This window comes from Balaenoptera ricei, chromosome 1 (assembly GCF_028023285.1).
Source record: "Balaenoptera ricei isolate mBalRic1 chromosome 1, mBalRic1.hap2, whole genome shotgun sequence".
NCBI lineage: Eukaryota > Metazoa > Chordata > Mammalia > Artiodactyla > Balaenopteridae > Balaenoptera > Balaenoptera ricei.
Window position 1 is genome coordinate 19,880,955 of NC_082639.1, and position 17,189 is coordinate 19,898,143.

Here is a 17,189-nt window from a genome sequence, read left to right on the forward strand (position 1 = left end):
GTTTCTTTCTTCCTAGTGGAAAAATAGTGAGAACAGATTGGGAGCAGGTGCATGGTAATCCTTCAGGCAGAAGCTGTATTTGTTATCTTCGTTGGTGTTGCTTTGTTCAGTCACCCTTCTTAGTCACCTGTGCATCATCTTTCCCTCTACCTTCACTGCAAGTGTGTGCTTTGATAAAAGCCCTACTGTTGGTCCTAAACATTCTTATGCATGGCAGGTCATTCATTCAACAACTATTTGTTAAGTTTCTCTGGTGTGCAGGGTTCTGTGCTGGGCATTGAGAATAAAGCAGGGAACAAAATGGGCAGCTCCTTTGTTCTTCTTGTGGACTTTACATTTAAACAATTAGTTATACAAAATGTTATTTAATTATAATATTCTTGTGGTACAGGATGCTGTATGAACATATAATGGGGTAACAGTCTTTCCTGTGGGGTCAGGGAGGCCTTTTTTGAAGAAATGATGTTCATGCTGCGTGCTGAAGGATAAGTAGTAATGGAAGTGCTTCATTTAGTTAAAGTTGTATTTAGGTTAGGATCTTGTCTGTGACTCAGAAAGAAATGTAGAAAAATGGAAGAATTAACCCTGAACAGTTGGAATGTTCCCAGTTGAGGGATGGACAACTAACAGTTTGGAGATAAGTACTGATGATCTGAGTAGATCGTTGTCTTCTTTCTGAGAAATTGTGGAATTCAGTGGAAGTTCTATGACTATGAGAAGTTTATACAATAAACCAATACTTCTCAAATTTTAATGTATGCACAAAGGGTCTAGGGACCTGGTTAATACACAGCCTTAGATTAAATAGACTTGGGGTGGGCCCTGAAATACTGCTTTCCTGAAAAGCTCATACATGATGCTGATGCTGCTGGTCCATGGACCACACTTTGAGTAGCAAAACTGTAATTACATATAATAAGCCTTTGCAGGAGACCAGTTGGACAAGAGGCTGGGCAAACATTCTGGAGGTGATGTCCAGTAGGGAGAAGTATTCAATAACAGTAGAGACAAAGCACTTTGTTTCAAGAAGTATCATGCTACATACTGAAAGGTAAAAGGGATTCACAGTTGCTGTTACGGAGAGGACAGGAAAGCTGGGGATTGTGATAGGTGACTACTAGCACAGCCAGTGAAATGTTCCACAGACTCATTTCTGTGGCGAGGCCCAGGTGAACTAAATGGCCATTAGTCTGCCTAGGGAAAAGGTCAGGTACTGAGGATTGATGGCCACCCTGTGGTAATTATATGAGCTCCAGAAAATGATCTAAGTGACAAGCAGCTAGAGATACTAGAGAGAAGGTGCACTTTACATGGAAAAAGAAGAATGTTCAATACTACTTCTCATTAATCATAGGTGATTAATCCATAGATGGAGGGCATTGCTAAGTAGATTCAATTTTAAAAAATGGTTGTAAATGGCAAGGGTAGGAATAGAATGGGGAATTCTATTGGGAATGGAATGGGAAAAAAGAATCCCATAGTTAATATCCACTGTGAAAGAGTCCACCATTAAGCCTAATGTTTGCATATCTCTTCTGTATTTCACTGGCAGCCAGAGTAGAAGCTAATCAGACCATCAGAAGACATTATTGGTCTGCCCTTCTTTCAATATATTATTATGGGAAAGTATCTTTTTGTTGCAATTATGCTTTAAATTTTTGTTCAAGATATTTTATAGTAATTAGTAAATTTATTTGGATCAGAGAATTAAAGTAACAGCAAGTTAGCCATAAGTCATATTATGAACTATATATATAAAAATATTTTATATTTAATCATATTTTTGTCATGGTTTAAAAGAAATATTTTGGAATGTTAAGGGTTTAAAACCCTGTCTAGGGACTTCACTGGTGGCACAGTGGTTAATAATCCACCTGCCAACGCAGGGGACACGGATTCAAGCCCTGGTCCGGGAAGATCCCACGTGCTGCGGAGCAACTAAGCCCATGTGCCACAACTACTGAGCCTGCGCTCTAGAGCCCACGAGCCACAACTGCTGAAGCCCGCATGCCACAACTACTGAAGCCTGTGCGTCTAGAGCCCGTGCTCCACAACAAGAGAATCCACCACGATGATAAGCCCGCGCACTGCAATGAAGAGTAGCCCCCGCTCGCCGCAACTAGAGAAAGCCTGCGTGCAGCAACGAAGACCCAATGCAGCCAAAAATAAAAATAAATAAAATAAATAAATTTATTTTTAAAAAAAACCCTGTCTAAAATTTTCTCCCCCTTTAGAATGTCATCTCTTTGGATTTGGCAAAATCTTACGACCTTCAGAGTATGGAAGGAAAGGAATTAGTCAGGTTTTCTACACTGATGAGCAGTCATTTTAGTTTACTTGTCTTTTAACTTTTGTACGTGTACCTATAGAAGGATGATAGGCATAATTTACTGATATAGAAGGCTCAGTGAATACTGAATCAGGCAACTGTCTTAAACTTTCTAAAACTCTATTAGATTGAAATGAATCTATAAAGTTTAAAACTAGTCCTAGAGTAAAATCAACTGTTAATTAAGATTGCCTCTTAATTTTAGAGGCAGGCCCACCTAGAAGGGGAGCCTGAGGAAAGCTGAGGGTATAGCACATGTTTGTGAAAGATCAAGTTTCCTTAGATATCTGTACTTCCAAACTGTGACTCCATAAGAACTGGGTGTCCAGGAACATCAGAGGTATGAAAGCAGCTGTTTGAAAAGAAATTAAATATATAAAAAGGAACCCCCTTGAAGTTACAGAATTGAAAATGAGTAGTCACTGTAACAGAGATGATCGTTTTTGTAATTCCTTAGGTTTAAATGATTGAGTTATTAAAAAGTATTCAACAGGCTGCCATTCTTAGGATAATGCTTTCTAAACAGTGAAATGGTATGTTGCCAGCTAGACTAGGATCCTGCCATGCTTGGGAGCATTGGGGCAGAGAGCAGCTGGTAGAACTCTGTCTTCTCCACTTGGGGAATAGCGACAACTAGACATGATGAGGCACCCACCATGTCTTATTCGGCTACATTCCAGACACAGCCCCATGGGAGAAGGATTCATCAGAGAAGTAAATACATTTCCATGCCATTTCTTAAATGCCTTAGGAATATGGATGAAAGGCTATTATTTCTTCTTTAAAACCTAGAAACAATTCTAGAAACAAGGAAAAAACCTTTCACTTTTAAAGCCAAGCTTGGAAATCTAGTTTCAAACTAGATTTGTGCTACTGAATGCCTGCGTGGCTCAGTTGTTCTTTCTAACAAACTATGCCTTACTCTCCACTGGATCAGTGATGGATTTAATGAATGAGAATGAGAGCTCTGTCCTCATCTGGCTAACATGACTCTAATGAAATGAAACTAAAAGGTGGGACTTAAGATTCAAGCTTGTGGACTTCCCTGGTGGCGCACTGGTTAAGAATCCGCCTGCCAACGCAGGGGACGTGGGTTCGAGCCCTGATCCGGGAAGATCCCACATGGCCACGGAGCAACTAAGCCCGTGCGCCACAACTATTGAGCCTGTGCTCTAGAGCCTGCGAGCCACAACTACTGAGCCCACGTGCCACAACTACTGAAGCCCACGCGCCTAGAGCCCATGCTTCGCAACAAGAGAAGCCACCGCAGTGAGAAGCCCGTGCACCGCAACAAAGAGTAGCCCCCTCTCGCTGCAGCTAGCGAAAGCCCGCGCGCATCAATGAAGATCAAATGCAGCCTCTAAATAAATAAATAAATATATGGGAAAAAAAAAAAAAGATTCAAGCTTGTGTTGTGGTTTGCCTTGGGTTCCTTGATTCTACAGCAAACCTCTTAATCAAAACTTATTGTCGTGCCCAAAGAAGTTCTACCGAAAATTAGTATTAGAAATTGACCCTAGTTGCAAATTATGTATCATTATGATACTGTAACATTAAGGGTCATATGTGTCTGTTCTTGACATCTTTTACCTGTGTGGCTTTATAGGGCATAGAAAGAATCCTCAGTGCTGGATCCTGCTTTTGTTAATTTTACCCCCAAGAATGTAAGTCTTTTTGTACCTTATTTTAATATATTTCAAAATTATTTATTAAAAGTTTTGATTTTATTGTTCATGTTGTAAATTCAGACAGCTAATTTAATCAGCAATATTGGAATGTTTGTATTGCAAAACACCATGCAAGGCTGTTGCCCGAGTCAAAGTGAATTTTAGGTACTTCCCATCTGTGTATCTTAGAAAACCTTTAAAAAAAAATACCTAAATTTAACCTGCTCCAGAATTGACCAGATTAAAGACCTAGAATTAGGGGCTTATTAATAGGTAGAGTCTGAAAGCTTCTGTTATCTATAATACAACTAATGAATTCGAAGAATGGGCTTCTAGATTATATGAAAAATATATTTTTTAATCCAGGTCCTTACCTTGCTTTGAGATATCACAGTGGTTAAGTATGTGTTCTGACTGGCTTACCAGGGTGTGTTTCTGTTTAACGCAAGTCCAAAGGGAAGTAGGAGCACACATTAACATCTCAGCTAGAGCAAGGCTGGGATCTTTCAGGGTTTTTTTCTCTAATGTACATTTTGGTACCCTCACAGCCCTTAGAAGTGATTGGCATCTGCTCCCTAAGTTAATTTCTGTATGTTTGGGAAGTCATTTGGTTTTTGTTTGGTTAATTCAGATGAATACTATAGAGAGAGGCAAGAGGAGAAATGGGGGGAAAAAGACAGAATTCTTCAAGCGTGTAGGGATGTGCATCAAGAATTTCAAAGACTCTTCAAACAGATGTTGAGGGGTGGGGAAACAGTAAATTTCAAGCCACTCAACCATGACATTTCTTCTAATGAAGAACAGCTTGAAAGCTGTAATTTTGAGAGTGTTGGGGTATTTTGAAGTCAGATACTTAGCACATTTAAAAATAGTGGTGAGATTTAAATGGGCCTTTTCCATCTTAAATGGAATTAAGCATTTTGGGTCATCATATTATTTTGATAGTTGTGGGTCTCAGAATGAACACCAGAGCTTTTAAAATTTAGGTGGGCCACGGCAGCATCTCTTTTTGTCCTTTATCTCCATTGTTTTCATAGTATAGGAAGATATTTTTTGTCTCTTTTTAAATAAAGCAGTGAATTTTCTTTTTCTAGCTCTTCACAAATGACCTTGAATTCTTTTATATTTTGCAGTACGTTTTTATACCTGAAATTCCTGGTAGTGTGGGCACTTGTCCTCCTGGCAGATTTTGTCCTGGAGTTCAGATTTGAATACCTGTGGCCATTTTGGCTTTTCATCAGAAGCGTCTATGATTCCTTCAGATACCAGGGACTGGTATGTTTATTAATATATATTTTTCAAGTGTAAAAGATTTATTTACCCTTCTAAGAAAGTCTTCAATAACCGATAGTGAAACTGTTTAAAGTACATTTTATTAGCAATACTTAGGTGACTGTATTGAGTAACAGGGTCTGTGGACTGAAACTAGCCTTTAAGGCTATTTTGTCTAAACCCACTGATCAAATCATTATACTCCCTCCTCTACCATTCCAGTGAAAAGAAGGGGAGGGAGGGAGGATTTCAGGAGGAAGACAGAGTAGTGGATAAAGCAGTAATTGCCCAGTTCTACTCTGAAGTACCTCTGGAGCCACTGTCACTGGCTTAGTGACTGGGTTCGAGTTAGAGCAGTGGTTCTCAAACTTTTTGGGCTCCACATCCTTTACACTCTTAACAACTATTGAGGACTCCAAAAAGCTTTTATTTATGTAGGTTACATCTATCTATTTTTACTATATTAGAAATTAAAACTGGAAAAAATTTTAATACTTATTTAATTTAAATAAAAATAAAAAATTTAAATTTTTATTTAAAATAAAATAAAATTTAAATTTAAAATAAAAATTGAATACTTAATTCACTTAAGAATAGCAATAATAAACCCGTTACATGTTAATACACATTACAGTTTAAAATGAAAAATAACTATTTTCCAAAACAAAAAAAATTAGAAGATTGACTACATTTTTGAAAATCTCTCTAATGTCTGGCTTAATAGAAGACAGCTGGATTTTCATATCTACTTGTGAACTCAGGTGATTACAATATCACGTATCGTGTAACTTCTAGAAGACACCACCCTACTCCGGAGTAAATGAGCATGAAAGAGGCAGATAATGCCTTAGTATTATTATGAAATTATTTACCTGGAAGACTCCCTGAAAGGATCTCAGAGATCCCCAGGGATCCCCAGATCATGTTTTGAGAACTACTGGATTAGAGCAAGGGCATAGGCCTGGGCTTGCTCCCTTGGTTGACCTGTAGTTCTGTTGTGTTCCAGAGCCACATCTTAAACCTGTACCTCTTCTACCCAGGCCTGGTGCTTTGGTCAGAGCAAATCCATGCCTTGAAAAGATGGTTTCGAGCTCATGTCCTGTTAGTAATAGATAATGATGTGTCCAGAGGAAGCTGCATTGTTAAAATTATGAACATCAGTGTAATTCTTGCCACAGTTGTGTTTCATCTGTGCTCCAACAGCCTATCCTTTAAGAATGAGTCTCTTTAGTAATATTTTGTGAGGAGAGAGGAGCCTTTTCTGTGTTAAAATTCTGTTTCTTTTAGGTAACCCACCTGTGGAGTCCAAGTAAACTCACTGTGAATCAACCTCAATTTGTTCTGGTCCAGTTCTTCATGATATGAGGCCATAAATAGGATTACTCTTTAATGCTAAATTAACGACTACTTTTTATATGGGTGATTTTAAATATTTAAAATTTCCTGTTGTAACTTGTTCTGTAGTTATTGCATAGCAGTTTCAGAGATTTTGTCCAACGTGCTTTTAATAATCTCTGTTTGAAATTAACATGTTCTAAGATATGTTTTTTATTTTGTTTTTCCCTTTAGGCCTTCTCAGTATTTTTTGTTTGTGTAGCATTCACGTCAAATATAATATGTCTGCTGTTCATCCCCATACAATGGCTTTTTTTTGCTGCTAGTACATATGTGTGGGTTCAGTACGTATGGCACACAGGTAAGTTTTAATGGTTTCTTAGATGGATAGAAATCTTAGATTCAAACTTTTTTAATGTGGTGATTTCCTTGAATAAATTATTTAGAGTTGAGTTTAATGTGAACATTTTTTTTTTAATCCTTCTTTTTTTAACATCTTTATTGGAGTATAATTGCTTTACAATGTTGTGTTAGTTTCTGCGGTATAACAAAGTGAATCAGCTATATGTATACGTATATCCCCATATCCCCTCCTTCTTGCATCTCCCTCCCACCCTCCCTATCCCACCCCTCTAGGTGGTCACAAAGCACCAAGCTCATCTCCCTGTGCTGTGCTGCTGCTTCCCACTTGCTATCTATTTTACATTTGGTAATGTATAAATGTGGACATTTTAAAGACCCCTTTTCATAATAGATTATAATATACCTTTAAAATATTTTTTTTTATTATTGAATCAAAACTTTAAGCCTTTATGATTTGATATTTTGATTGTAGACATTTCAGTTACCAACTCTCATTATGCAGATATCCATTTTTTAAAAAAAGTTGAAGCAGTTTTTATTTAGGTGGACTTGAAGACAGCCATGTGCCAAATAGGAAGAATGTTCCTTCAGCTTCAGTATTGAAAGGAATGTCAGAAGTCATTTAGTTGAACCCTTATTTGGCATAAGAGTCCCCACAGCATCCCTGGCACATGGTGCTTTAATCTCTGATTGAAAATCTAGTGACAAGGAACTTACTACTGTTGTTTTGGGGCAACTGGAATAGAAAATTCTTCCTCCTACTGAGCCAGAATTTTCCTCCTTACACTTTTGACCCAGCATGTCTTGACTGTCTTGGGACTCACTGATCACTTAGAGGATATAAAGGGCTTTCCCCAGAAAAACAGATAGGAATATACAGAAAAAATTTTTTTTTAATTTTAAAGGGCTTACAGATCATCCCTCTAGTCCAAACATTGGACCCCTGCATTAGAGCCACTCTGAATGAGTGTAATCTTCCATCCATGTTAACATTTCTTTAGAGCCTTAAAGACACTGTCATATCCTCTTGTCTTCTTTTCTGTAGACAAAGCATCTCCGATTTCATCAGCTTTTCCTTGTATGTTATTTTAAGCGCTTGCACCATTCTGATCTCCCTAGTTCTTAGTGGCTCTCTAAACCAAAATGTACTATTTCAGGTATGTTCTGACTTGAGTGGAGCTACATAGCCACCTCCCTTCTTCTTAGAGCTATTCTTTTGCTATTACAAACTAAGATGAGCTGAGATGTTTTGATAACTCCAGTCCACTATGAAGCCTGCACATGGGACGCATGGGGATGTGATGATTGGCTCTCAGATCGTCACATTTCTCTGCAAAGCTGCATGAAACTTGATTCCTAGGCCCAGCTGCAACCTGTAGAATTTTGACCGCTGTTGGAGCACCAACTAATAAAAGCTCTCTGGAGCAACATTCATTCTCTTCTCTAAATGCTATAAGGATGATGTTGTCCCATGTTAGAAGACACAATTCAGCTCTGTTATTTAAAGTATCCACTTTGAGCATTGTTTTCTCCATCTTCAGCGCTCTCTCATATCTGACTGAATTTATAAGCTAGCATGCTGGTTCCTTAGTCTGCTTTCCTCTAGTTAAAGTGATTTTCCTATATACCAGTTTTTACTTGTATTTCCTTGTCCTGGCCCTCAGTTTCGAGTGAGTTGCCCTTTATGCTTGTCATTCTCTCTAGGTCTCAGCTTCTTCTCTGTCATGTGAGGGTAGAGTAATCTAGACAGTGTTTAAGGGAGCCTTTGAGCTCAGATAATCTCTGACTCTGATGAACTATAATGATTCCCTAAATTACTTTAATAATGTCTTAATAGTTGAGAAAAAACTACTCATATAACTATTAATAGAACCTATTGGAGTTCAGTGGGTGACCCACAGGGCAGCAATGAAGCTAATGTTATAAATGATATTGGCCTCTCTTTAGCTCTAGGCTCAGAAATGCATGTTGGAATACCTAAGTTATGAGGTATGTTTTAATTTGGAATGATTAGTGAACAAAAAAAACTAACTTTGTGTTCTTATTAGGCCCAATAAATATAAGTGCAGTTTTTATAGGTTGGGGTTAATTTCTCTTTCAGTTGTTAAAATTTTAAATGTTTCTTAAGAATATTAGGAATGGTTGATGAAATTATATATTGCCACAAAAGAGTGAAAATATTATATCATTAATTTTTTTCCTTGCTATTAAGAGGGAGAAAACAGGATATAAAACTGTATGTACGGGACTACCCTGGAGGTCCAGTGGTTAAGACTCCACGCTTCCACTGCAGAGGACACGTGTTCGATCCCTGGTTGGGGAACTAAGATCCCACATGCCGCACAGCATGACCTAAATACATACATACATACATACATAACAGAAGCCAAAAGAATACCTAAAAAAAAACTGTATGTACAACATAACTATTATACTAGCTCAAAAATATTTTCAACGTGGTTTGATTTTATTTATTTGATAGGTGTAGAAATATGGGTAGTTTATCCAAATTTTTCTATTTTTTCTGTAATATGCTTATTTTGTTTATGATAACTTTAGAAATTAATATAGGGAGTACAGAATATACATTTTTTAAAATGCATTTTGAAATGAAATTGAAAATGCATTATCCTAAGGGTTGCTGTTTGTCTTCCTACATTGTGAAAATACCCTTTTTCCAGTACATTAAATCTGTAAGAATGGTTGAGACCATTAGCTGCCTTCACAGAGCTTTGAGTATCTTCTTACCTTATGGACTAGGTCTATGGGCATTTAGGTTCTCCTTAGAAGCAGATTCATTATTATCTCTGTGATTTGGACCCAATTTGTATAAACTCTGGGCCTCACTTTACTCTTCCATAAAATGAAAGTTGGACTAAGTGATCATCTTTCTAGTACCAAGATGCTATAATTTTTCTTGTGTTTCATCCCAAAGAATCTTAGAAAAAAGCCATTTAGTTCTTCAGGTCACTGAGTTTTCCCTCCAGTTCTCTCTTCTGTAACTTGCTAGCTTTATATGGTCTCAAAGGAGATCTTTCCAGAGTTAGTGGATCTCATGCCTTTGTGGTCTATCTTCATGAAATATCTCATTATTAGTCATGTCCTGACATAGATGGACATAGCCTACAGACTTTGATTCTAAAGCCCAGTGAAAATTATCTCATTATTTGAGTTTTATTTATTCTATTGCAAGTTGCTTTTTCCTACATTGAAAATTGTTTTTAATTACAGAAGGAATATGAGCTCGTAGTTAAGAAAAAAAATTTTTTGAGTAATACTTAAATGTCAGAAACATTCCTTACTGCTGTAACTCATTCTTACTTAAGAATTTGTGTTTTTTTACATATCATTTTATGGTAGTACAGATCTTCATCCTTTTGAAAAGCTGCATCATATTTCATTATATAGATTTATCATAATTAAACAGTTCCTGTTGATAGGCATTTAAGTTAATTCTAAATCCTAATTTTTGCTATTGCAAATAATACATTGAATATTCTTATACATTTTTCCCAGGGCTCTTTTGTATTTCTGTAGGGTAAATTCCTGGAATTGGAATTTCTGGGTCAAAGATATAAGTATTTTTAATTATACTGCCAAATTGCCTTCTAAGAAAGTTGCCCCAATTTATATTATTGCTGAGTATGAGAAGGAAGGCTTTCACATATCTTCCCTATACTATTACCCATCTTTAAAATTTTTGCTTTATCTGATAGGTTAAAATAATAGAGTCTCATTTAAAAAATTTTTATCTCCCTAATCAGTAATGAAGTTGGCATCTTTTCACATGTTTTTTAGCCATCTATATTTTTTCTTTTATGGCTTTCAAATTTTTTTCTTCAGTTGACTTTTTATTGATTTGTAGGAGCTCTTTGTATGCTAGGGCTATGACTTCTTTGTTTTACATATATTGTAAATATTTTCTGCCGGAATGCTTGTTTTTATTTTTGTCTATGATTCCAGGCATCTTTTGTCATACAAAAGCTTTCAGTTTGGATCATATTGCTTTTTAATTAGTTTGAAAGTCTTTTTTTAAAATTTATTTATTTGGTTGCTCTGGGTCTTAGTTGCAGCAGGTGGGCTCTTTAGTTGTGGCTCACGGGCTCCTTAGTTGTGGCATGCGAACTCTTAGTTTCAGCATGCATGTGGGATCTAGTTCCCTGACCAGGGATCAGACGCAGGACCCCTGCATTGGGAGCGCGGAGTCTTAATCACTGTGCCACCAGGGAAGTCCCGAGTTTGAAAGTCTTAAAGTTACTGTAGTTGAACCAGTCTCCCAAACAACCCATCTGTTATATTAGTTAATGTTTCATTGATGCTTGTCTCTCTGCTGCTTTCCCACAGAAAGGGGAGTGTGTTTGCCCACAGTATCCCTCTGGATACTCTTTGTTTATATTGAAGCAGCAATTAGATTTAAAGATCTCAAAAATTTTCATGTAGACCTTTGTCGTCCATTTGCTGCTCACTGGTGAGTATTATGTGTATTCTTAATCTGTAATCCAATTCAGTGTTTTCAATGTAGAATGGTAATTTCAATTGTAAATTTTTTCTCAAAGATATTACATGAATCCAGAAGACAACGTAACATGGTGTGGTAAAGAACATGAGCCCTCTAGTCAGGCAGATGGGTGTTTGAATCCCAGCTCTGCCCCCTTACAGCTTTGTTGCCTTGGATATGTCACCCTCCCTAAGCCTTAGTTCTCTTACCTATATGTTGGGAACCTGTCTCATGGGGTGTCATGGGAAAGATGAAATAAGGTGATATATGTAAAGTGTTTAACTTAATGCCAAGCACATAGGTGTCTGATACATGTTATCTATTTTTATTGTAATCAGATAATGATTCCAAAAAGTCTTAATGAAATATATGGCTATTTCATGGAGCTTAAGTGAATTTACAGTTTCCTTTGCCTATTTACAAAAGTAAGAGAATATTATTAATAATTTTTTAAGGAATATTATTTTTAACCTTAAACCATGAAACGTGTTTTAAAATGAGCTTGATTCTTGTTTATATCTATTGCGGAAATAACCACGTAATGTATATTTCTTTTAAATACACCAATTTTTGCTAATATTTATGGCAGAAACCAAAACAAATAGGAATCAACAACAAAAAAATAGTTTCCAATATGTTTGAAGTCTTTTCACAAACAAGTGAATTAAATAAACCTGGTCAGTAAAACTTGTCACTTTAAATTTGTGGTGTGATCAGGTTTAGACTAATTATAATTGTTGTTTTCATGTTAATGAAGCTTAATATGAGTTTCAACAGTGTTTTCAGAGACTTTGAAATGGTATTAGACAGACTGATGAGTTGAATGAAAATATTTCAACTTTTTATCCCAGAGATTAGAGTTGTAAGTACAGCTGGTTTAATTCGTTGGTACAAACCAAATGTTGGCACTGATAACATCAGATACTTAGTTAAATGATGCTTGAATTTATGTTTGATAGAGTGTTTATGTATGAACTAATTTTCCAGGAATAGCTGGTGACAGTACCCCTCAGGCAGCAAGAAGATTAGTCACCTGAATTTGACCCTGTCTTCTAGTATTAAAAACCAAATGATGTCCTTTTGATTTTTTAACACTTGTAATGTTTACTTATGACCACTCATAAAATCTCTACCCTGTTTTTAAAAGCATACAGATGCCTAAGTTTTAATCATGCATAAGGCAGTTCAGTGTTAATCAAAGACATTAGCCACTGTATCCATCAGTCCCTTCGGTAACTCCTTGAGTTCATTTGAAGAATGCCAAAGTCTGATGGGCAGCCTCTTAAGGTCCAGCAGTCCTGCTGTTCCCTGGGGGTTTGTTCTACGTGCCAGCTGCCTCTGATTTCCACAGCACGCATTACACACTACGTGTGTGTTTACTGAATGCTCAACTGTCATCATCATCTAGAATTTATTTCTTAATTTCAGTCATAGGTGTCCTCATGTGCTTGATGCACGTGTTGTTTGTTTTTAACTTACAATTACTGGCGGGATTGTCTTCTTTCTAGTATTGGGTACCCTGTGGTGACTTTGGGCTTTGGCTTCAAAAGTTATGTAAGCTACAAAATGCGGTTGAGGAAGCAAAAGGAAGTGCAAAAAGAGAACGAATTTTACATGCAGCTTCTTCAACAAGCCCTCCCCCCAGAGCAACAGATGCTACAAAAGCAAGAAAAAGAGGCCGAGGAAGGTAGGTCTTTACTCTAAAGCTATTGACTCAATAGGTTAGTCATTATTTTGTCTGTCAGGTTTTGTTTTGTTTTGTTTTGTTTTTTCAGAAAAGTTGCTAGGGCTCTGGAAAATTACCAAGGCTTTTCCTGTTTTCTGGTGTGCCTCTTCAGGGCTGTTGCTTTGTTTGGTCATGAAATACAGAATGTGCGTGATGTTTTCTACCTAGTGTCTAAAGGCCATGTGCTTTTAAATACGTTTATTTTATTATTTTTATATATTTCATTTTTATAGCTTATTTTCTATTTTAATATTTTATTTGTTATAAATATTTTAAAATATTTATTCGCAGTAACAAAACAGTGTATATAACTATGTGCATTTGTAATTGAAGCAAACCAAGAACCAAAGTATAAGCAAGATAGAGATGTAAACATATATAATTGTTTTATAAGTCAAAATTCTTCTGAATAGAGCAAAGATGGCTAGGTCTCACTTTAAATGGTTTGTATAATGCAACATGGATCTCAGATTGACCTTTTTCTAATACAACCTCTCTCATGAATATATAACCAATTCAATAGATGAATTGACAGCAATACCAGTTTTCTTTGGTTTGAGAGGGTCATGTTTTTAGTTGATATATGACAAAGTCTTATTCTCTGGTGTGGTGCAAAATTATCTCTTCAAGTAGACTTTGACAAGTTGGAATATGTAGACCTGATACAGAAAATTCTTTGTAAGTGGCCTAGTAAATGATAATAGACTTATTATTACTTTAATGATAGAGTCCAGGCAAAGGATAGATGCCCTGTATCCTAACATCACACCTTTTTGTTTCATTTAATCTCTTTCTTTGCAGTAAAATTATTAAGTTTGTTTAAGCATCTTTTAAAATGTGACCTTTTAAGAGTATGATCTGCCTGTGTCCTGTCACCCCCGTGATAGACAAGTTTGATTTGACTGATAAGTGAAGTATGACTTAATTATAAAATCCTCGTATTATTTTCCACGCCAAAACTTTAATGGCTTGGTGTTTATAAATGATGGCGATTTTCTAAATGTGCAGCTTCTCAAATTTATTTGGATTTGCTTCTTGAAGTTAGCATAATGTGGTGTGGTTATTGCTTCTGAATGAGTTTGCAACTTAATGTAGTGAGTTTCTAAGTGTAGATGATGCAGTTTATTGAATCAATCCATTGTGTTTTTTTACAACTAAATATTCCAGTGTGGGTTTTTTTTTGCTTGTTGGTTTGTTTTTGGTATTGTAGCAGCCAAAGGATTACCTGATATGGATTCCTCAATCCTCATACACCACAACGGAGGTATCCCAGCCAATAAAAAACTCTCCACAACTTTGCCAGAGATAGAATACCGAGAAAAAGGGAAAGAAAAAGACAAAGATGCCAAAAAACACAACCTTGGAATAAATAACAACAATATTCTACAACCTGTAGACTCTAAAATACAAGAAATTGAGTATATGGAAAACCATATCAATAGTAAAAGATTAAATAATGATCTCGTGGGAAGTACAGAAAATCTCTTGAAAGAGGACTCATGCACTGCTTCCTCAAAAAACTACAAAAACGCCAGTGGAGTTGTGAACTCCTCACCTCGAAGTCACAGCGCCACAAATGGGAGCATTCCTTCCTCATCTAGTAAAAACGAGAAGAAGCAGAAATGCCCTAGCAAGAGCCCAAGTGCACACAAGGACTTAATGGAAAACTGTATTCCTAATAACCAGCTAAGCAAACCAGATGCACTGGTAAGGTAAGTGTGTGTGCTGTGACCTTACCAACACTTTCCATAAACTTGACTTAGGTCTTGAAAAACACACTTCCAAGTGTGCCTGTAGGAATTGTTTGTGATCAGATACTGTGACAATTAACTTTGTGGTGTTTGACATTTAGTGTTTCTTTCACATGGGTTTGTTGGTCACCTGTGCCGTTGTCCAGAAGCATTGACTCCAGCTCTTTCCAGTGTTCTGAGTGAGTGGTGACAGTGATTACTTTCCACATTTGACAAATTTACATGTAATTTGATTCTTCTCATGGTTTTGAGAGGCATATCTTTAGTCCTTGACCTTTTCTGTTTGCGTATCCAAAGTTCTTGTGGCATAGACACAAAAAGAAGAGTGTGTGTCCTGTTCATGCAAATCTTTGTCAGACAGATAGAAAAATGAGGGTGGGGGTGGAGAAAGTTGTCCTTTACCACTTTGGACTTGTTCTTGACTGTCCACTTAAAATATGAATTATCTCCCAAATAATTCTGGGAAAGTTAGGTTTGAAAAATAATCTTTCTAAAAATTCCATAGGTAAATACAGTTGGTCCTTGAACAACGCGGGTTTGAACTGCATGGGACCACTTATATGTGTTTATTTTTCAATAGTAAATACTACAGTACTACATAGTCCTTGGTTGGTTGAATTTGCGGATGTGGAAGAACCGTGGATATGGAGGGCCAACTGTAAATTACACTGGGATTGACCCCCACATTGTTCAAGGGTCATCTGCACAGTGTTAGACATGGATTTTAATCAGAAATGTTCCTTTTCCCATCTTTAAGTTAAAGAGTAACGTTGTATTACCTTGACTGGCTCAGACTTAATTTTGCTGTATTTTATGTGTTTTATAAAATACACATATGTTCATTTTACTTCATATCTTTCTATTTGGAAACTGAGATCTGAATTGGAGCTTTTTTATTTTTTATTTTTTTCTCCTTTTTTATTTTTTAAAATTGAAGTATAGTTGATTTACAGTGTTGTGTTACTTTTTGGTGTACAGCAAAGTGATTCAGTTATACATATGTATCTATATTCTTTTTCATATTCTTATCCATTATGGTTTATTACAGGATATTGAATATAGTCCCCTGTGCTATACAGTAGGACCTTGTTGTTTATTTTATATATAGTAGTTTGTATCTGCTAATCCCAAACTCCTAATTTATCCCTCCCCACCCCCTTTCCCCTTTGGTAACCATAAGTTTATTTTCTATGTCTGTGTGTCTCTTTCTGTTTTGTAAATAAGTTCATTTGTATCATATTTTCAATTCCACATATAAGTGATATCATATGGTATTTGTCTTTCTCTGGCTTACTTCACTTAGTATGATAATCTCTGGGTCCATCCATGTTGCTGTAAATGTCACTATTTCAAGGAGCTTTTTAAAAATACATAACTCAAGAGGGCACTTGTAACTCCTTCCCTCCACTAAGTTATCTTTGTTCCTCTTCCTTTGGCTTGCTTCAGAGCAGACAATTTATGAGGGAAGGTTTCTAGTGTTATGAATTATATGAATTAGATTATTAATTTGTTTCAGTCTTCTTACTGGCAGCTAGATGAAGGGAAATATATGTGGGTTCTACTGCTGAAGTCTCTAGAGGTTTCAGAGCCCTCTGCCACTTCTGGAAGCATACCATGCTGTTGCTGATGCCAGGCTGGCATCCACATCTGTTTGTTTTGACATTCTGCCCCATCATACCCTGCAGAGAAAACACTCAGCAGAGAACTCTCTTCCATTTGCCCATGAGAGAAAGACCAATTAGTTGACCTTCTATGTCAAAGGGAATATCCCACAAATTTACTATATGCTGTAAATGAAACATCTGCCACCATCTTTTTAACATCCTTTCTCCTACACAATTTTAATAATAGCAGTCAAGTCAAAACAGTTTTCCTCTGTAGGGTGTTGCAGAGAGAGAGCAGTCAAGGCTCAGTCTTGTGATACCACCTCACTTGGGCCCCACTTGTCATGTTGGTTGACTCTACTACCTGATCTGCCTTTAGTAAAGAATTTCAAGGTCTCAGATGGCCCATTTTCCAGTCGTGGGTCCAGTGCTCCTGTGCCTGCTCCTGGGGTATATACCTCTTCCTGTGGTCACTAATGTGTCCTCTGATGTGCCTTGATCTGAAGGGCCCCAGAATATTACTCTGCTTTAGGCAATACCTGCTGTCAAATACCTAAATATAAAATGTTATATTTAAATAGTTTTATAAGCTTCCATAGGATTTTTTTCAACTTTTAATATAATATTATAAAAAATAAAGAGAT

The 17,189-nt window shown here is 36.6% G+C and overlaps 1 protein-coding gene across 1 annotated transcript in view; it reads left to right on the forward strand.

Moving 5' to 3' along the window:
* MACO1 (macoilin 1) overlaps positions 1-17,189 on the forward strand; it is a 56,581-nt gene that overhangs the window by 9,839 nt on the left and 29,553 nt on the right. The window contains exons 2-6 of the mRNA XM_059915981.1: positions 5,130-5,271; positions 6,838-6,964; positions 11,311-11,434; positions 12,973-13,151; positions 14,401-14,902. Of these exons, the coding sequence (XP_059771964.1) occupies positions 5,130-5,271; positions 6,838-6,964; positions 11,311-11,434; positions 12,973-13,151; positions 14,401-14,902 (1,074 nt within the window). The remainder of the gene's footprint in view (positions 1-5,129; positions 5,272-6,837; positions 6,965-11,310; positions 11,435-12,972; positions 13,152-14,400; positions 14,903-17,189) is intronic.